Here is a 22,700-nt window from a genome sequence, read left to right as displayed (position 1 = left end):
TTTATCTTTGTATAAAGAATAAACAACAAAACTATAAAAACTACGATAATTTGTAAAGAGATAGGCAATATGAAAAATGTAAGCTGTGACGTCAAAATTCAAAACATGGAGGGATAGTGAGTTAAAATATACCATTTTTTGTTGTTTTCTTCTTTCCTTTGCAATCAAAGTTAAGTTTTTATTGGTTTCAAATAACTTATTATGACTATAAGATGTTTTTGTGAGTCTCATGGTAATGAAAAAGCTAAAAGCTATAATAGATAACACTAAAAAAGTGAGGAATAAAACACATTACTAGAGAGAATCACATAACCCCAAAGGAAGCCTTTAAGAGAGGAAAAAAGGAAAAATATATCTAGACAACTAGAAAACAAGTTACACAATCGTGATAGTCATCCCTTATCTATCAATAACTACCTTGAATGTAAATGGTTTAAATTATTCAGTTAAAAGAGAGCTGAATGGATAGAAAAATATGACCAAGCTATGCTGCCTACAGGAGACTTACTTTACTTATAAAACAACATGCATAGATTGAAAGTAAATGGATGGGAAAAGCTATTTCATGGAAATGGAACCCCAAAAAGAACAGAAGTAGCTGTAATTATAGGAAAAAAAAATAGTCTTTAAGTTAAAAACTGTAAAAAGAGACAAGGCCATTATATAATAATAGCGGGGTCAATGCAGCAAGCAGATACAATTATAAACATATGTGTACCCACTAGCAGAGGACCTATATATATAAAGCAAATATTAATAGATTTAAAGGGAGAGATAGACTGTAATACAATAATAGTAGGGGACTTCAACACTGCACTTTCAGCAATGTGTAGATCATCCAGACAGAAAATCAACAAAGAAACTTCAGTGTCTGACAACACTCTTGACCAAATGGACCTAACAGATATTTATAGAGCATTCCGTCTAACAGCCGCAGAAGGCACAGTCTTCTCAACAGCACATATAACATTCTTTAGGATAGATTATATGTAAGGCCACAAAACATGTCTTAACATTTTTTTTTTCTTGAGACGGAGTCTCACTGTTGTCACCCAGGCTGGAAGGCAGTGGTGCGATCTCGGCTCAGTGCAACCTCCGCCTCCCAGGTTCCAGCAATTCTCCTGCCTCAGCCTCCTGAGTTGCTGTGATTACAGGTGCCTGCTACCATGCCTCGCTAATTTTTGTATTTTTAGTAGAGATGGGGTTTCACCATTTTGGCCAGGCTGGTCTTGAACTCCTGATCTCAGGTGATCCACCTGCTTCAGCCTCCCAAAGTGCTGGGATTACAGGCATGAGCCACGGCTCCTGGCCTCAAATTTTTAAAAATCAAAGTATATCAAGTATTTTTTTTCTGACCACTGTGGGATAAAACCAAAACCAATAACAGGAGGAACTTTGGAAACTGTATATGTACATGGAGATTACACAAGTCAATGAAGAAATTAAAAAGCAAATTAAAACATTTCTTGAGAAAAATCAAAATGGAAATACAACATACCAAAACTTATGGGATATAGCAAAAACAGTTTTTAGAGGAAAGTTTGTAGCAATAATCACCTATTTGAAAAAGTAGAAATATCTCAAACAGCCTAATGTTGTATCTCAAAGACCTAGAAAACAAGAATGATCTAAGCCCAAAATTATGAGAAGGAAAGAAATAATAAATAACAGAGAAGAAATGAAGGAAATAGAGAATAAAAAAATACAAAGCATCAGGAAAATGACGAGTTGGTTTTTGAAATAAGAAACGAAATTGACAAACCTTTAGCTAGCCTAAGGAAAAAAGAGGAATGACTCAGATAAATAAAATCAAAGATGAAAAAGGAGACATCACAACTGATACCACAGCAATACAAAGGATTATTAGAGACTATAATGAGCAATGATAGATGAACAAATTTGAAAACTTAGAAGAAATGAATAAATTTCCTATAGCTTATCTTACCAAGATTGGATCATGAAGAAATAGAAAACCTGGACAGGCCAATAATGAGAAACACGATTGAATTAGTAAAAGAAAGACTCCTATCAAAAAAAATCCAGGACCTGATTACTTCATTGCTAAATTCTAGCAAATATTTAAAAATGAACTCATACCAATTCTTATCAAACTATTCCAAAAAATTGAAGTAGAGGACATTTTTCCAAACTCATTCTATGAAGCCAGCATTACCCTGATAACAAAACCAGACAAGGACAAAAGTGTAAAATAAAACTACAGGCCAATATCCCTGATGGATATAGATGCAAAAACCCATAATACAGTACTCCAAACTGAATCCAACAACATATCATAATATCATTGACCATGATTAAGTGAAATTCATCCCAGTAATGCAAGTATAGTTCAACACACAAAAATCAATACATGTGTTGCATTCCATTACTAGGATGAAGGACAAAAACCATAGGATCATGTCAATAGATGCCAAAAAAGAATTTGATAAAATTTAACGTTCCTCCATGATAAAACCCCTGAAAAATTAGGCTTAGAGGGAACACACCTCAACATATATGCACATATATGCATCCACAGCTAACATCATACCAAACAGGGAAAAGTTGAAAGCTTTCCCTTTGAGTGCTGAAGCAATACAATGATACCTACTTTAACTACTTCTATTCAACATAGCACTAGAATTCCTAGCAAGGGCAATTAGGAAAGAGAAAGAAAGAAAGGACATCCAAATTAGAAAGGAGAAATTCAGTGTTCATGTTTGTTTACTGTTGACATGATCTTATATATAGAAAACTATACAAATTTCATGACTTATAACTGACACATGAATTCAGTGAAGTTGCAGGATACAAAATACATGTGCAGAATTTAGTAGCATTTCTTTTTCTTTCTTTTTTTTTTTTTTTTTTTTTTTTTTTTTTGAGACAGAGTCTCACTCTATCGCCCAGGCTGGAGTGCAGTGGTGTGATCTCGGCTCACTGCAAACTCTGCCTCCTGGGTTCATGCCATTCTCCTGCCTCAGCCTCCCCGGTAGCTGGGACTAATTTAGTAGCATTTCTATATGTCAATAGAAAACTATTTGAAAAAGAAATTAAGAGAGCTATTCCACCTAAAATATCTAAAAAAATTCCAAAATACTTAAAAAATTACCTAGGCATAAATTTAGTCAGGGAGGTGAAAGATCTCTACAATGAAAACTGTAAAACATTGATTAAAAGAATCGAAGATGAGACAAATTAGTGGAAAGACATTCTGTGTTCAAAGATTGAAAGAAGTAATGTTTTAAAAATATAAACACTACCCAAAGATTCTACAGAATCAGTGCAATTTCTATAATAATATCAGTGACATTCTTCACAGAAATAGAAAAAACAATTCTGAAATTCATATGGAACCAAAAAAGACCCCAAATGGCCAAAACAATCTTCAGCTGAAGGAACAAACTGGAGGCATTACACTACATGACTTCAAAATATACTACAAGGCAAGAGTAACCAAGACAGGATGATGGCATTCCTATCAAACTATGACATTCTTTACATAATTAGAAAAACTATTTTAAAATTCATATGGAATCAGAAAAGAACTCGAGTAGCCAACATAATCATAAACAAAAAGAATAAAGCTGGGGGTATCATGTTAATTGACTTCAAACTATATAACAAGGCTGTGGTAACCAAAACAGGATGGTATGTATACAAAGACAGACACATAGACCAATGGATCAGAATAGAGAGCCAATAAATAATACTGTACATGTGCAACTATCTAGTCTTCAGTGAGGCTGACAAAAACAAGTAGTGATGAAGGACTCCCTATTCAATAAATGGTGCTGTAATAACCTGGCTAGCCATATGCAGAAGATTGAAACTGGACCCCTTTCTTACACCATATAAAAAGTCAACTTAAGATGGATTAAAGACTTAAATGTAAGACCCCAAACTATAAAATCCCTGAAAGATAACCTAGATACCATTCTGGATGTAGGACCCGGCAAAGATTTCATGACGAATATGCTAAAAGCAATGGCAACAACAAAGAAAATTGACAAATGGCGCCTAATTAAGCAGAAGAGCTTCTGCATGGCAAAAGCAACTACCAGCAGAGTAAACAGACACCCTACAAAATAGGAGAAAATATTTGCAAACCATGCATCCCACAAAGATCTAATATCTAGAATCTGTATGGAAGTTAAATCAACAAGCAAAAAATGACCCACCCCATTAAAAAGTGAGCAAAGTACATGAACACACACTTTTTGGAAGAAGCCATACATGTATCCAACAAGCAGGTGAAAAAATGCTCAACATCACTAACCAGGCGCGGTGGCTCACGCCTGTAATCCCAGCTCTCAGGGAGGCAGAGGCGGGAGGATAGCTTGAGCCCAGGAGTTCGAGACCTGCCTGGGTAATATAGCGAGACCCCGTTCTCCACAAAAAGGAAAAAAAAAAAAAAAAAAAGACAGAGAAATGCAAATCAAAATCAGAATATGATACTATCTCACACCAGTCAGAATGGGAATTATTAAAAAAAAAATAACAGATGCTGGCAAGGTTGCAGAGAAAAGGGAACCTTATACATTGCTGGTGGGAATGTAAATTAGTTTGGCCACTGTGGAAAGCAGTTTAGCAATTTCTCAAAGAACTCAGAGCAGAGTTACCATTTGACCCAGCAATGGAATACTATGCAGCTATGAAAAAGAACAAGATCATGTTTTTGGCAGCAACGTGGATGGAGCTTGAGGCCATTATCTTAAGTGAACTAACACTGAAACACAAAACCAAGTACTACTGCATGTTCTCACTTTTTAGTTGGAGCTAAACATTGTGTACATATGAACATAAAGAAGGGAACAACAGACACCAGGGCCTACTAGGGGGTGGAGGAAGGGAGGAGGGTGAAGTTAGAGAAAACACCTATCAAGTATTATGCTTATTACCTGGGTGGTGAAATAATCTGTACCCCAAACCTCTGTGACACGCAATTTACCTATGTAACAAACCTGCGCACGTACCTCTAATATAACCTAAAATAAAAGTTAAGAAAAATGATATGAAACAATAATTTATAGTACATTTTACAGTAACTAAGACAGTGTAATTGCAAAGTTTGTGACAAAAAGAAATAACTCCTTGAGGTGATGGATGTCCCTCTTACCCTAATGTCATTATTATACAATGTATGCCTGTATCAAAATATCTCATGTACCCCATACATAAACACACTTACTATGTACCCATAAACATTAAAAGGTAAAAATTGGCCAGGTGCGGTGGCTCAAAATGTAATCCCAGCACTTTGGGAGTCTGAGGTGGGTGAATTGCTTGAGTTCATGAGTTCGAGACCAGCCTGGCCAACACTGCAAAACCCTATCTCTAATAAAAATACAAAAAGCTAGCTGGGCATGGTGGTGTGCAGTTCCAGCTACTAGGGAGGCTAAGGTGGGAGAATCACCTGAGCTCAGGAGGTAAAGGCTGCAGTGAGCTGAGACTGCACCACTGTATTCCAGCTTGGGCAACAGAACAAGACTCTGTCTCAAAAACAAACAAAATTAAAAGTTTAAAAAGACACATAAACTAATGAAACAGAACAAAGAACCCAGAAATAAATACATGCATATATAGCCATCTGATTTTTGGCAAAAGTGCCAAGAATACACATTAGGGAGATAATAGTTTCTTTAATAAATGATGCTGGGGAAAAGTTTCATTAAGGAGAATGAAATTAGACCCCATCTGTCACCGCTTAAAAAAATCAAATCAAAATGGATTAAAGATTTAAATGTAAGTCCTCAAACTGTGAGACTACTAGAAGAGAACATGGAGGTAACACTTTATTACATTTCTCTGGGGAAGGTTTTTGTTTGTTTGTTTTGGAAAAGACCTCAAAAGCACAGGCAACAAAAGCAAAAATAGAGAAATGGGATTACATCAAAATAAAAGCTGCTGTGCAGCAAAGGAAATAATCAGCAGAGCAAAGAGACAACCTATAGAATGGGAGAAAATATTTGCAAACTATGCATCTGACAAGGGATTAATATCCCTTATGTTAGGAACCCAAACAACTCAATAGCAAAAAAACCCACAAATATAAAGAGTAGACAAAAGATCTGAATAGACATTTCTCAAAAGAAGACATAACAATGGCCCACTGATATAAGAAGAAAAAACTCAGCGTCCCTGATCACTAGGAAAATGCACATCCAAATCATGATGCGTTATCACCTCACGCTAGTTAGAATGGCTATTATGAAAAAGACAAAAAATAACAAAACTGGCGAGGTTATGGAGAAAGAGGATCTTCTATCCACCGTTGATGGAAATGCACATTAATACAGCTGTTTGTGGACAACAGTATGGAAGTTTCTCAAAAAATTAAAAATAGAATGAAAATATGATCCAATAATCTCACGACTAGATATTTATCCAAAGGAATTGAAATTCGTATTTTGGAGATATATCTGTACTCTTTTTATTGCAGCACTATGCACAGTAGCCAAGATATGGAATCAGTCTAAGTCTTATCAAGAGATGAATGGATAAATATATGTGATATATTTTTGGAATGTATTTTGTCCATAAAAAATAACGAAATCCTGTCATTTGGGACACAACATGGACAAACCTAGAGGACATTATATTATGTGAAATAAGTCAATCACAGAACAAATACTGCATGATCTCACTTATATGTAGAATCTAAAAAGACTGATCTCATAGAAGTTGAGAGTAGAAATGTGGTTATAAGATCTCACAGAAGTTGAATGTAGAATTGTGGTTATGAGAATTGTGGTTATGAGAGGCTGTGGAGGATTTTGAAAGGCTTAGGAGGGTATGGGGAGGGCGGAATGGGGAGAGATTGGTCATCAATTTATACAAAGTTACAGTTCGATACGAATCACACTTTCTGGTGCTCTATTGCTTATTTCTAAAACTAGAAAACTACCATCAATGACAAAATCTTAAAAGTAGTGTTCGGAAATGTCACAGAAGACCTAACACCCAAACTTCCTTTGTTTCATAGAGTCCTTTTTTTCCAAGTTAGTGTTTTAAAGGATTATCATATTTTGACTTTAATTTTATAATTAATATACAGTAAAATTTACTCTTCAACTCATTCTTTTTTCCATGAATGTAAAAACTAGCTAGCACATGGTTGAAAAATGCATTGGGAATGTAATCTGATTATTTAGCCTCTAATTTTTCACTGTTTGACTCTTCATTATATATATGTATTCTACTATTCCTCTGTTCTTATGAACTCTTCTGAAAAACTGAAGACATTTTAGACTTTTACCTCTTTAAACTTAACTAGAGTTGAAATATATGTAACATATTTATATATAATATTTATGAAATAATTATTTAAACTATATGCAAATATAATTTTTATTATTTAAATATTAAGTCACTTTATTAAGTTACCCTGGTGCATAAATTTTATAATAATTTATTTTGGAGGATGTTCCAAGAAATACCATTATGTAAAACCATGCTATATCTGTATTAGACATTGTCAATTTTATTTGGCAAACAAGGTTTTGTGAACTTGAAAAATTTTGAAAATACTTATGATTTTCTCCCACCACTATAGTTAACTATATTTTTATGTATTAAACATAAGAGTACCTGAGTATGAATGCTCATATGTTCTTTCACTTTTAAAAAATGTGTTTATGTGAATTCAAAGTTTGAGCTCATGAATTTAATCTATATTAGTCAATTTTGTTTGGATTAATTAGGGAAACCTTTTTTTCCCATTATTTACTGGAGGAGATCTGTTTTTAAAAATACAGATTGGCCAGGCGCGGTGACTCAAGCCTGTAATCCCAGCACTTTGGGAGGCCGAGACGGGCGGATCACAAGGTCAGGAAATCGAGACCATCCTGGCTAACACGGTGAAACTCCGTCTCTACTAAAAAATACAAAAAACTAGCCGGGCGAGGTGGCGGGCGCCTGTAGTCCCAGCTACTCGGGAGGCGGAGGCAGGAGAATGGCGTAAACCTGGGAGGCGGAGCTTGCAGTGAGCCGAGATCCGGCCACTACACTCCAGCCTGGGTGACAGAGCGAGATCCGTCTCAAAAAAAAAAAAAAAAATACAGATTAATTGGTGGAGAAACTGGAGAAAATATGTTAATTTCAAAAAAAAAAAAAAAAAAAAATCACAAGTGTGAAAATAATGTGGATTTATGAATTCCCTGAATTTTCTTCTACCTAAAAATATCTCTGTATCTTATTTCAGACTTTCACTTCTTCTCTTTATTAAGGCAGGATACATATCCCAAAGCTCATAATTATATTTCATCTGCCTTTTAACATTCCTTATATGCCTATCATGTATGTTTTTCTTTTTCTTCACTATTTCATCTCTCACTTTTTCTCATATATAAAGCTTTCTACAATTAATTCAGATTTCACACACATCTTTCGAAGATGTTTTTTTGAAATTTCAAATAATGGTATAGTTTTAAGTATGTTTTGATGTAGAATATAAATACTTTTTTGCTTGTAGTAAAACATGAGGCTTTTGAATTGCATTGTTTAATAGTAAATGAGTTTTTGTGTTTCTGCAGATGTGACTCTGAAAATCGCTATGTTGGTAATCCACTTAGAGGAACATGTTATTGTAAGTATTTGTATATTCTTCATTTTAAATAATTGGTACATACTATTAGTTTCAAATAATAAAGGTCATCTTAAATAACTAAAATTGTCATTAATATCTTGCAATTTCTGTTTCTTAAATTTTATAATATAACTTCATGTATATTGCTAAGAAATATATTATCTTAATTATATTTGATGCATTTTTTTCTACTCTGAACAGTGAAATAGCAATAGATTTTATTCTGAACATAGAACAAAGTATAGAACTTGAGTAAACTCATGTGATTTTAATGTAATCTTTTTCATTATGATGGATTTTTGAAGAACTTGAATTTTATAATAGATATTTTGCAGAATTTTGGGCATTACTAAAAGGCTGCACTGATTTTGTACCAACAGATACTTTCATTGGGTACTGATTATATGATAGGTATACATTTAACTTTTGTTTTGTTTTCTGAGACGGAGTCTTGCTTTTGTGGCCCAGGCTGGAGTGCAATGGCACAATCTCAGCTCACTGCAACCTCTGCCTCTCAGGTTCAAGTGATTCTCCTGCCTTAGCCTCCCGAGTAGCTGGCATTAAATGAGCCTGCCACCACGGCCAGCTAAATTTTGTATTTTTAGTAGAGATGGGGTTTTGCCATGTTGGTCAGGCTGGTCTCGAACTCCTGACCTCATGATCTGCCTGCCTCGGCCTCCCAAAGTGTTGGGATTACAGATGCGAGCCTCTGCGCCCAGCCTATCTTTAACTTTTAAAGAAACAGCCAAATGCTGTTTCCCAAATGGTTGTACCATTTTACATTCCCATCAGCAGTGTATGAGAGTTTCAGTTCTTCCACATTTCACAGCCTTTTTCAGAGTTAGTACAAGTTTTAGCCATTCTAATAGGTGTGGAATGGTATCTAACTGTCATTTTAATTTGCATTTTCCTAATTACTAATGATGTTCAGCATCTTTTCATAGGATTGTTTGCCATCTGTATATTTTATTAGATGAAGGGTCTGTTGAAATCCATTGCCCACTTTTTAGATTGTTTTTATATTAATGAATTTTCCACATACTTCATTCTAGATACAAGTCCTTTATCAGATATATGACTTGCAAATATTTTTTACTAGTGGTAACTTGTCTTTTTACCCTATTAACACTGTTTTCTTGAAGAACAGATTTTAATTTAGATGAAGCTTGACTTATCAGTTTGTTCTTTTGTGAACTCTTAGCCTAACAGGTGACTATGATTTTCCCAAGGTTTTGGTAGAAATATTACATTTTTAAGTTTTCTATTTAAGTATATGGTCCATTTTGAATTAATATTTGTGTATATAGTAGGTGATGGATTGAAGTTCTTTTTCTCCACGTAAATATTTAAATATTCAAGCACACTTTATATAAAGACTATACTTTAACCAATGAATTCCTATGCATCTTTGCTGAAAAACACTTGTTTGTAAATATGCCGCGTTAGCATAAAAATAAGCAAATAGATTAATGAAACAGAAAAGAGTCCAGACACTGGACATTACAATTAATGTGATTTTTTAAGTTTGGAAATTGGTTAGTATTTATTCTCCAACTTTGTTCTTCCTTTTCAAACTTATTTTGACTACTCCTTTTTTTTTTTGCATTTGCAAGTGAATTTTAGAATCTGCCTTTCAGTTTTCAAAAAAATGCTATAATTTGTTTTGTGATTTTTTTTAACTTATGATGAATTTGGGGAGAATTGGCATGTTAACTGTAGTGAGTCTGGAATTATCATATTTTTTATTTTTTCTCAATTCTTTAATTTTTATTATTAATATTTTATAATTATAACTACAATGTGTAGTTCACATTTTTGTCAGATTTATCCTTCTGTAATTTAAATTTGTGATGCTATTGATAATGATAGCTTAAATATTTCATTTCTGATTGTTTCTGGCATTTATAATTGATTTTATATTGGTTTTACATCCTGTAGCTTTGCAAAAGTCACATTTTACTTCTAGTACCATTTTTTGTTGATTCTCTCAGAATTTCTACACATACAATGTTTTCTGCAAATAATTGCAGTTGGATTTCTTCTTTTCCTATCTTGATGGTTTTATTTCTTTTTTCTGCCTTATTGCTATAGCTAGCACCTTTAATAATGTGTTTAAAAGATGTGAACATGCAAGTATTTATTCTTGTCTTGTTTCTGATCTAAGAGGGAAAGCATTCAGTCTTTTATCATTAAGTATCTTGCAGGTTTTTGCTAACTGTCTTTATCAGGTTAAGGAAATTGCCTTCTATTCCTACTTTGCTGTACATTTTTTATCAGAAAAGGGTGTTTATGTCCAGTGCATTTCCTGCCTTAATTTATATGATTATCAGAAATTTCTATTTTACTTTGTTAGTATCGCGATTTTAGTATTTTTAGTTTAGTTAATGGTATATATTGTGTGAATATACTGTCTTTTTTGTCCATACGTAAGTTCATGGACTTTGGGATTTTTTCTAGGTTTTGTCTATTAAGAAAAATGCTGCAGTGAATGAACACTCATAGGGTCTTTATGTGAACATATGTTTTTATTTTCCTTGGATATATTCCTAGCAGTGTATAGTTTGGTTGTATGATAAGTTTTTGCTTAATTATTTTAGAAACTGCCAAATGGTTTTCCAGAACGTTGGTAACATTTAAAAATTTATACTAGAAAATTTTGATACTAGAAATTTCATTCCTTGATGTCCTCATCAATACAACATTGTCTGTCTCTTTGATCATAGACATTCTAGAGTGTGTGTAGTGGCATTTTGTGATTTTGTTTTGTATTTCTGAAATGACTAATAATGTTGAACTTGATTTTATGTGTTCATGCCTTGAAAATGATTTGTTGGGTGTGCAAAATTTATCTTTTTTTTCAGTTTTTTGTTGCTATTTTAAATTGTATTTTTCAAACTTTTGTTTCCTACTCTGACATATAAAAATAAAATTCATTTTAGTATATTGATCTTATATTCATTCACTTTGGTGAATGCTTACTAAATTCTGTTTGTAGATTTGCTTGGATTTTAAATGCAGTTAATTATATTACATGCAAATAAGCACAGTTTTATTCCTTTTTCAATATTTTTCCCCCTTATTGGGATGTTGAGACCTCTATTTCTGGGCTGAATCACAGTGATGATAATAGATATCCTTATCAGGTAGGATGTTTATTATAATTTATGGAATATTCCTTGAATCAAATTAAGCAAATTCCTATTGTATTTTGTGACAAGGTTATATCATGAATAACTTTATTTTACCTTATTAAATACTAAGTTACATTAGTAGATTTTCTCATGTTAAACATCTTTTCATTCTGGGCTAAACCAAACTTAGTCATGGCATATTAGTATTTGGATACTGCTAAATATTAGTTGTTTATATTTTAATTTAGAATATTTTTAGTATGAATGAAGATGGTCTGTCTTTTTTGTATGTTATTTTTTCTAAATAAATGACCTATGACTGCAGTTTTTAAAAATTATTTTCTGGCCGAGCACGGTGGCTCACACCTGTAATCCCAGCACTTTGGGAGGCCAGGAAGGGTGGATCACGAGGTCAGGAGATGGAGACCATCCTGGCTAATGTGGTGAAACCCCATCTCTACTAAAAATAAAAAACAAAAACAAAATTAGCCGGGTGTGGTGGCAGGCACCTGTAGTCCCAGCTACTCAGGAGACTGAGGTGGGAGAATATCGTGAACCTGGGAGGCAGAGCTTGCAGTGAGCCGAGACTGCACCACTGCAGTCCAGCCTGGGTGACAGAGCGAGACTCCATCTAAAAAAAAAAAAAAGAAAATTTCCATTCTATTTGCAATTGTGGTAATAGCTTTTAAAAATGAATTTGGAACAATGCTATATCTCCTTTTAAAATGGGAATAGTTAAATCTTTAAATAAAAATTAAGTATTTCAAAAAAAATTTTTGGGTCTAGTGCTTTTTAATTGGTGGTTATTTTTATTTATGTTTTGCTATTTCATAACATCAGCTTTTGGTTTTATTTCTCTTTTCTGTGGATCATGTTTTTTAGTTCATCAATTTCAGATTTTGTGTTTAATAATTTCCTTCTCTTATATACTGTTTGCTGTTGTTTTGCCCACATTTGCTAGAAGATTTTTAAATTATCATTATTTTTTACAGAATTTATGAATTCCGGTTTTATCTTTAAAAACGTAATTATGTTCTTAGTTGCTTTTTAAAGTAATTTTTATTTTTTAACTTTAATTTTAGGTTCAGGGCTGCATGTGCAGCCTGTTATATAGGTAAATTGCATGTTGTGGGGGTTTGGTGAGCAGATTATTTCATCTTCCAGGTAATAAGCATAGTACTTGATAGGTAGTTTTCAGATCCTCACCCTCCTCCAATCCACAAAACGTTTTTTAGCTATTCTTAATTTTAAAAAATTTTATTGAGAATGTGGCAAATAAAATCCCAAATTTTGTTAAGGCATTTTTACCCTTTATGACACATTTGACAGTGTTTGGAGGCATTTTTGTTTGTCACAACTGGGGAGTGGGACGTGGGTGCCATGGGCATCTCAGGGGTAGAGGCTAGGGATGCTGGTAAATATCCTGCAATGAAAAGGACAGCCTTCCCAGAACAAAGACTTATGTGGCCAAAAATATCAACACTATTGAGGTTGAGAAACCCTGATTTAGAGGCTTAATCAAATTTGTATTTGATTTTGGAGAAAATAATAATTGTAGATGGTTTGGTTTTCTTTGTCTAGAAGAGCCATATCATGTCTATTGGTGTCTCTTATGTTCTTGGCACACACTGATGCTCAATGTTTAGATTTTAATTGATGAAGATTGAAAAGATATAATATTCCACTGGGTACAGTGGCTCACACCTGTAATCCCAACACTTTGGGAGGCTGAGGCGGGTGAATCACCTGAGGTGGGGAGTTCGAGACCAGCCTGACCAACATGACATGGAGAAACCCTGTCTCTACTAAGAATGCAAAATTAGCTGGGCATGGTAGTGCATGCCTGTAATCCCAGTACATGGGAGGCTGAGGCAGGAGAATTGCTTGAACCTGGGAGGTGGAGGTTGTGGAGAGCCGAGATCGCGCCATTGCACTCCAGCCTGGGCAACAAGAGCAAAACTCAAAAAAAAAAAAAAAAAAAAAAAAAAAAAAAAAAAAGAAAGAAAAAAGAAAAGCAAAGAAAAGTTATAATATTCCAATTTCTTCTTCATGTTTTGTTTTGAATACTTAGGTAAAAACAAATTTTCTTTCATCAGCTGTTTGGTTACTTATTGCTACAGTTCGCATAGGAAAGGCATAATAAAAGCTATAGTTTTTCCCTGTATTTTTTATTTCCCTTACTTACTTTTATGCATGTATGTATTTATTTAAAATAAAAAGTTCATTCAATATCTTTCAAAAATGACAATTAGTTTTTGTCACTAATGAGCTTATAGATTCATACATGTTTTAATCCATGTGCAATTATTATTCCCACTGATGCTCAGACTGTCCAATTACTATGTCATTTAAATTGTCTTCACTCTCTAGCTTTTCCACATGATTTTTGTTTTTCTTATTTAAAATATCCTGGATTTATTTTATAGGAATATATTTTTTTGTTTGATTTTTTAAAATTAGAAATTCCTCTTCTATATTTTTGAGCCTTTAGTTTCTTTTATTTGCCAAAGGAGTAACTAGTTACCATTATGAACACATTATATAATCTCTGTTTATTACAAATATACTAATGTCTAACACTTTTATATTGAAGACTAACATAAGTTTTCTTCTATATCAATGTTGTCCAATACAAATATGATGTGAGCCACATATGTAATTTAAAATTTTCTAGTAGCTTCCTTTAAAAAGTTATAGAAAATGAGTAAAATAAATGTTAATAAAAGTTTTTTTAGCTTAACATATCTAAAATTTTTTCATTTTAATGTGTAATCAGTTTTAAAAGTCATTAAATCATTAATGAGATATCTTACTTTTTTTGTACTGCTGTTTGAAACAAAGTTTACATTCCATACTTACATCACATTTTAATTCAAATCAGTCACTTTTCAACTAGTCAATAGCCACATATGGTAGTGGTGACCTTATTGGACAACTCTTCTCTAGATTATATAGGACCCCTGTGTTCTTTTAGAAATATCAAAAGCATAACCATAAAACACTAGGTGGCACTCTTGGGATTGTTGTGAGACCTTTAAAGCTTAATATTTGAAAGGAAATGATGCTTAAAAAAGAAAAGGACAATAACTCTTGTAATAATGTTAATAGAAACTATTCTAATTTTCAAGATTAGATCGAAATTTAAGATGCAAGTCCACATTGTAACTTAAAGCAATTGAGTGCAATGTGGTATTAACTTAACTGAAAGCAATATGTCACCAGTTGTACTCTATTTACTTAGTAGTTTTTCAAAGTTCAGTTTAAAACCAAAAACCAAAGCATGCCTCACAAAAGAGGAAAAACATTCAGTGTTAACTAATTTGGCCCTTGTAAACATTGAATTACTCAATATATTCTTAGTAAATACAAAAAGTAGTAGTCACAAAGTACTACTGTTTTTTTTTTTTCTTAAATGCTTTCTTTTAATTGTAATAACAATTTTAACACAGAAAACCTTAAAATGAAAGACTAGACTATGGAAATGCTATATAGATGATATATTTCAAAATGTAGAATTTGCTAATTCTTTAAATACGTGTAATTTGCAATGCTCACACCACTAATTATTGTGTTTTAATATAGTTCCAAGTAATTGAACACATTTTATTTCATCTTTTACTCTTTAAAAAATTACTGTTTTATATTGAATTTCTTTTTTTAGAGTTTCTTTCATTTAGAGTTCATGGTGGAATTTTGTAGTAATAATAAAACTACCTATTTTGAGAGTAGGAAATTTAAGTTGAAAAAGATGACTTAAAATAGTATGTCAGTTTAATTACTTACAATAATATATAATAGAAAACAGTGAAACTAATTATTATCCTGGTTTTCTACAACTGAATAAAATATTTTTCCGGTTTTAAACTGAACATATTGTTAGTGAATGTTTTATATTACTTTTTAACCGTTGGATATAAATTGCTATTTAAGTAGGATCTGGCTGTTTCCTTTGCAAATGGGGCAGAGTGACCTTAATAAAAACCAAGAATCTAAATTCTTATATTTAACAGATTGCAGACATGATGGGTTGAACAGTATCTGACAAGACATAAATGAGTCACATTTTTGGCATTTTGACCTTGTTCTTTGATTCATCACTGTTTTTATTAAATTTTCTGAAGCCTATATCTCCGTACTTTTAAATTTTTATTTCAGAATTATTTACTCTTTTAGCATATCCAAAATGAAGGATAATAAACATGATTCTAAGAAAATTTAAAATAGCTAAAAGGAAAAAAAATCATAGACTCACTGTAAAAATAATACAAGAAAAAGTTTAAGGAAGGAAATAAAATGTCCATAAACCTCCTACTGGGTCCCCCAAGTTGAGTTGTGTAGTGTGTATGCTTTGTAAGGGTACTCAGCTGAGAGCAAGATTGAGAGTTGATATGCTGTACTTACTTTTCTTACTAAGCCATGTACCCTAGTGTGGGGCTGTGTCTGCCTTGAGCCAGAGGTAAATAGTTCCTTATTTGTGTATAAAATGTTGAATGGCCTACTGAAAGGACTGCCTGCCTTCTAAATAAATCTCTGCATCATGTCCTGAGAATGATTTTATGTCATAGAGGTGATAACATGCATAGTATTCTTCCTGTGAATTTTTTTCTTATAGATATATAGCTCATTATTAGCATTTAGTAAATAAAACATAATTTTTCCCAAACTGGTAAAGAACAACCACCAGAATTTAAAATAACGATCATACTAGTTAACACTTATGGAGAACTTACTGTACTAGACTGTTCTCAGCTTTTTATATGTATTAGCTTATGTAATACTCAAATGGGAAGGGTGTGCTTATTATTCCCATTTTATAGATAAGAAAACAGAGATAGAGAAAGCTGAGCTAATTTGTATAAGATCACACAGGAAATAGTAAAGGCAGGTTTCAACCCTCTTAACCATTAAAGAAGTGGAAATTAGTGGTATGGGTAAGCAATAAGTTTTTATATGAATAGAATAAAAACATTATGCTGAAGGAAATAAGAGGATCTAAACAATTAAAAAATCGTACCATTTTTTCAAATAAGAAATCTTCATCCAAAGATACCGTAACTTCCCAAAATTGATATAAAAAATTTATGTAATTCCATTATAGAATTTCATTCAACTGAGTTTTTCTGAAAGGCATTCATTCCAATAAATTACCTTAAGGTTCAAATTTAAAAATACACTTTTAGAATATTCACTTAGATTACAAACAGGAAGAATAGTAAGAAATTCCTACTTTAATAGATATCCAAACAAGCTGTAACTCTAACTGCATCCACTGGCTCCCATACTTGTATTAGAATATGCCACTAAATCTATGAACAAGATGGAGTATAAGATTAAGTTCCTGATAATTTGGGAATTTATATGGTACTATGGTTTGAATGCTTGTTGCCTCCAAAACTCATGCTGAAATTTAATTGACATTTTAACAGTATTAAGACATGGGACCTTTGTTTTGTTTGTTTTTTTTTTTTTTTTGAGATGGAGTCTTGCTCTGTTTCCCAGGCTGGAGTGCAGTGGCCCTATCTGCAAGCTTCGCCCCCGGGTTCACGCCATTCTCCTGCCTCAGCCTCCTGAGTAGCTGGGACTACAGGTGCCTGCCACCATGCCTGGCTTATTTTGTTTTTGTATTTTTAGTAGAGACGGGGTTTCACTGTGTTAGCCAGGATGGACTTGATTTCCTGACCTCATGATCTGCCCTTCTTGGCCTCCCAAAGTGCTGGGATCGGGACTTTTAAGAGGCCTTGAAAACTCCACCCTCATAGGTGAGATTTGTGCTGTTATTGAAAGGCAAGTTCAGTCCCCTCTTGTTCTCCCTTGCCCTTTGGCCTTCTGCCGTGGGATGACACAGCAAGAAGGCCCTCACCAGATGCCAGCTGTTTGGTCTTTTACTTCCCAGCCTTCAAAACTGTGACCCCATACATTTCTATTTATTGTAAATTGTCCAGTATGTGATATTTTGTAGCATTCTGTTATAGCAGCACAAAACAGACTAAGACATATGGCAAGTCATTTTATTTGTATGTCTTTAATTACTTAATTTACTTTTCCTTAGATATCTCAAACTTTACGATAGATTATAGCATTTACTACTTTTCTCTCTCAAGTACTCTATCCCCAGCTAATATTCCAACCCTAACAAAAGTGACTTCTCCAGATATCACAAACCTTTTATTTCCATCCTAACACTTACATAGTATACAATTATCTCAGTTGTTTTCTGTTTTTAATTTGAATTTAGGTTTTTAAGTAAAATGAAATTTTACTAGAAAGAAATTCTTTGAACACAGGACCTTGTTTTATTGGATTTCCATACTTAGAAATCTGTATGACTCATAACAGACCTTCAGTTATGTTTAATGCTAGTAGAGTCATATAAATTATTAATAAATAAGTGAATATACATTTATTGTAGCTGTATGTGCAAGCATTTTTATTGTTAGGGTACTTGAGCAAAAATGTCTGGAGATCATATTGTAGATTATCAAGTAAAAGTTGCTTTAAGTTTATTATGGACATAAGGTAATACTATTATATCATTGAAAAACTTTAAGCATCAGTCTTTTATTTGAAGAAAAATGAATTTCAAGGTTTGTTTTCTTAACCTGTTGAACATTTCTTTCAAATGAAACTAAATAGATGACCATTCATCATTGCAGGATAATTGAAAGTTTAGTGATTTTGAGCTACTATGAAGTAAAAAAAAAAGGTGACTTCTGATAGGTCATGGCATATTATTAAAAATCCCATAAATTAGAAGAATTAATGTATGGCATTGGTGATAATCATCTATTCTTTTTTATCTATTTATGTAAAAAATTTATTTGTAAGACTGAATGAATTTAAATGTGTATTTAGGTCAGACAATTAGTAGTTTTCAGAGTCTGGATTACAACTGTGTTTTTTGCTATGATATGATATCCAGCAAATGTTGAACCTGCAAAATTTGTGCAATAGATTTTATTTTTGAAATTGTTTTAAATGTTTCAGGTTCAGTAATTTTAAACATGGATAGTACAGTTGAGCAAACAAGGAAAAATTAGTATTTATTAAATATTTACATACAAAACAATTTTATATTAATAATTTCTAATAATTTCAGTATTCCCAAGTGTGACATATTTTTTCTCATTAAATTACTTTCTGGAGGATTTGACTGTTAGAGCTTGGAGAGACTGTCATTTACTTGCATTTACTGACTTGTGTTTATTCATTCTACATATATTTATTGACTAGCTACTTTGTTAGACTCTGGATAACAAAGTGAACAAAATGGTTTTTCCTCTATTGAAGCTTATACGCTACTAGAGAAAATAAAAATTAAACCAGTTATATGATTTTCTTAGGTGTGATTTTCATAAGAACTCTGAATGAGAATTGTAGAGTTTTGGGAATGTATTCCCAAACTTTATAGAGCTTAGGGAATATATTACAAGAGGGCGTGACCTAATTTGTGGGATAGGGAGTAGTTGAGGTAAGGGAATGATTGAGTTTTGATTTGAAGAAATGACTTGATAAGATGTGATAGTATGAGGATAGATAGGAAGAAGTGAAACCAAAAGGGACAGCATGTACAAAGATTTGTGGCTAGAAAGAACATGGAATGTTTGAGTTACTAAAAGAAAACCAACACTGAAACACCTAGAATATACAAAGCAAAAATAGGAAGCTTACGAGATCTGCAAGATCCAAACAATGCTGTGCTTTATAGAACATGTAAGATATGGTCTTTTCATAAGAAAAATAGGATGCCATTGAAGGATATTTAGAGGAGAGAAAAATGTTACATTTTGCTTTTAAAATAATCAGCCTGCTTTCAGTATGTAAAGCAGCTTGGTGGGGGCAATAGAGCATAAAAGAGACCATTTTTGGTTTATTTTTTGAGGTATGTTCCTAGAGCTATCTGTAAAATATCACTACAGCACACTGAGACTATTAAAATACTTGTGCTTTTATTCACATGGGTTTTTATCATTTACTAAACAATAGTCTAAGTTTTCAGATACTTATATTTATAATCGTACCATTGTTTAAACGTTTTTGGACTCTTGATATTGTTGTCAAAGTCTGTATGTATCCTTTACAGACTCCTCAGGATGGCTGACTGTAAGATCATAAACATATGTTTATTAACAAACATATGAATATAAATATACATACGAGAATCTAACTTTTGAAATCCTTCAGAATTCATTCAGAAATCACTACAGTGAATAAGGAAGTAAAATAACTTTATCCAATGCCTTTATTTTATCAGACAGTCTTCTCTAAGCCAAATACACACTCACATAATTATGTTTAATTCACAGAGTAATCCTATGACATAGGTGGTTTTATCCCTGTTGTACCACTGGGTCTCATTGAACTTAATTAACTTGCATAAAATAACTTAGTTGTTACATGGGAGATTACAACCAAGATCTCCTTAATTGGTATAGATGATGCTAAATTAAAACGGAAACAGTAACTCAGTGAAAAAGCAAATTATTAAGCTGCAGTTTGTTTCTCAAAAACTTCAAATATAAAATTTCAGAAACAATTCAAAATTTATATCTAAGATTCTTGTTTCCAATTAGTTGAAATTTACATGAGTAGTGCCATTGATATAGCATATGCAAATCAGGCTTATTTTTATTTGTTATCCTAACATGCCTGCCATCTTGCATCTCAGATATAAAGATATTTCCAATATATACCTTGATGATTTTTTATCACTGGTTACTATCTTCTTAAAAAATACATTATTTCCTGCAGATTTTGTTGCAAGAGTAAAGCAAATCTTAAATATTCGCTACTTGCTGTTCATCATTCCAAGCATATAATGTACTCAGAAACTTTCTTCTTAGTTTAAGTTCTCTTTCAAAATGTCTTTTTATGCATATACATTTTTAGTCATTACTTTCCAGCTCATCATTAGTTTTTAATATCTGACTTCTTTAAACATCTTGTATACGTTAAAAGCCTTTTCTCTTTATATATATATTTTTTTGCTTAAACTCCTTTTTCATGCAATGTGTTTTACTCATCAGCTTAATTTAGTATATAATTTGTTCTTGTAGTAAATAGCAGACACTTTTTTGCACTATGGCTGCTAGACCAGTATTGACTAAACAACCTTAAAAAAATCAACTTCTGCACGTTGAAACTTAACCCTGGGCATATTCTGGTCATGTAAGACTAGGATGAGAGACTGATTATCTTGTATGTTTTTGTTAGCCTATATCTGAGAAGTTTGTGTATTAGGAATAAAATATGCCATTTTTGGAGAGAAACATAAATACAGTTGACCCTTGAACCCCATGGGGCATAGAGGCACCAACCCTGCATATAGTTGAAAATCTGCATATATCTTTTTACTCTCCCTGAACTTAACTGCTAATAGGATACTATTGGCCAGAAACCTTACCAATAACATAAACAGTTGATTCACATATATTTTGTATGTTATATGCATTATATACTGTATTCTTACAGTCAAGTAAGCTAGAGAAAAGAAAATATATTAAGAAAGTCATAAGGAAGAGAAACTATGTTTACTATAAGTAGAAGTGGAAATGGATCGTCATAAAGGTCTTCATTCTCAGCATCATCATGTTGAGTAGACTGAGGATGAGGAAGAGGAGGGGTTGGTCTTCCTGTCTCAGAGGTGGCACATGTGGAAGAAAATTCACATATGAGTGGACTTGCATAGTTCAAACCTGTGTTGTATAGGGTCATCTGTATATCAATCTATTTAATATGTAGGTATACATCATGTGAAAAACATGTTGAAGATCAAGGATTAAAACAAAGAAACTCTCTGAACACTGGTTTACATTTTTTTTTTGACCCAATAGTAGAAATACTGCATGTTCGTTCTAGAAAAGAGATAAATAAAAATAAAAATTACTAATTTCTCTACCTAGAGAAAATGGTTACTAAATTGTATTAGTTTTCCAGTCATTTATTTATCTACTGATACTCTGTGTTAGGGTGAGTAATGCATCCCCAAAGATGTCTACATCCTCCCAAGAACCTGTGATACATACTTACCTTAAAAGATAAGAGGAAGTTAGCATATATGCTTAAACTAAGGATTTTGAGAGAAACTATTCTGGACTATCCAGCTGTACTCAGTGTAATAACAAGTATTCTTATGAAAGGGAAGCGGAGGAAATTTGACTACAGTAGTAGAAGATGTGATGGTGGAAGCAAGTGGAGAGATGTGAGGGAAGGGACCATGAACCAACAAATGAGGACAGGCTTTGGAAGCTGGAAAAGGCAACTTTTACCATACATTGATTATTCTTATATGAAAGAATTATTATTAATGTATTTACCAAATGATGATTTTCTATTTCATAATTTCTTTTACATCTGTTAACTGTAAGGGAGAGCTGTTCCTTCTCCCTCCTCATTAATTTGTTTAATTATTTATTTATATCAGTATGGACTCATGGATATCTATTTAATTTTATGATATATATGAAATTACTTTCATTATTTATTTTATAGCTCAAATTGTTCCAGATCTGGTCATTAAGATTCCCCCTCAATTTGGCTTCTGTGTTTTTTAACATGACTGCATCATTTGTTGAGTGCATCCTTATTTTCTGGCACTACAAGATATTTCAGGCTTACCTTGTACTTTCCGTCTTCCAGCCCTGGTATCAACTAGTTCCCATTTCCGCAAGATGCCATGGTTTCTTATGTTGGAGAATAATATTTAGAAACCAAAATCGGGAATTATATATGCTCATTGATTCTGGGGTTTTATTCTTTCTTTCCTTTAAAAATTTTATGGGTTTCCTGACCCGTGCACTAGGGTATAACAATGGTATTATCCTATACCTTGTCATTAATAATATTACCTATGAAATATCAAATTCAAATATCTTACCACCTTTAGTCCTTCTTGCTCACTAAGTACCCATGCCATAATTATTCAAACTCATTGAAATTTGTTATTCATTAACCCTACTTGTTTTCTCATTTTCACCCTTTCCTAGTGC

At 32.8% G+C, this 22,700-nt stretch overlaps 1 protein-coding gene across 6 annotated transcripts in view; it reads left to right on the top strand.

The window, feature by feature from the left end:
- The window catches only part of LOC105467216 (attractin like 1), an 882,222-nt gene that overhangs the window by 335,211 nt on the left and 524,311 nt on the right, over window positions 1–22,700 (top strand). For all 6 annotated transcript variants that reach the window (XM_071069067.1, XM_011716729.3, XM_011716724.2 and 3 more), the window contains one exon: window positions 8,532–8,584. In XM_071069067.1, the coding sequence (XP_070925168.1) occupies window positions 8,532–8,584 (53 nt within the window). The remainder of the gene's footprint in view (window positions 1–8,531; window positions 8,585–22,700) is intronic.

Source organism: Macaca nemestrina, chromosome 9 (genome assembly GCF_043159975.1).
Source record: "Macaca nemestrina isolate mMacNem1 chromosome 9, mMacNem.hap1, whole genome shotgun sequence".
NCBI classification, from domain to species: Eukaryota; Metazoa; Chordata; class Mammalia; order Primates; family Cercopithecidae; genus Macaca; species Macaca nemestrina.
This window is presented reverse-complemented; position numbering and strand designations above follow the sequence as displayed.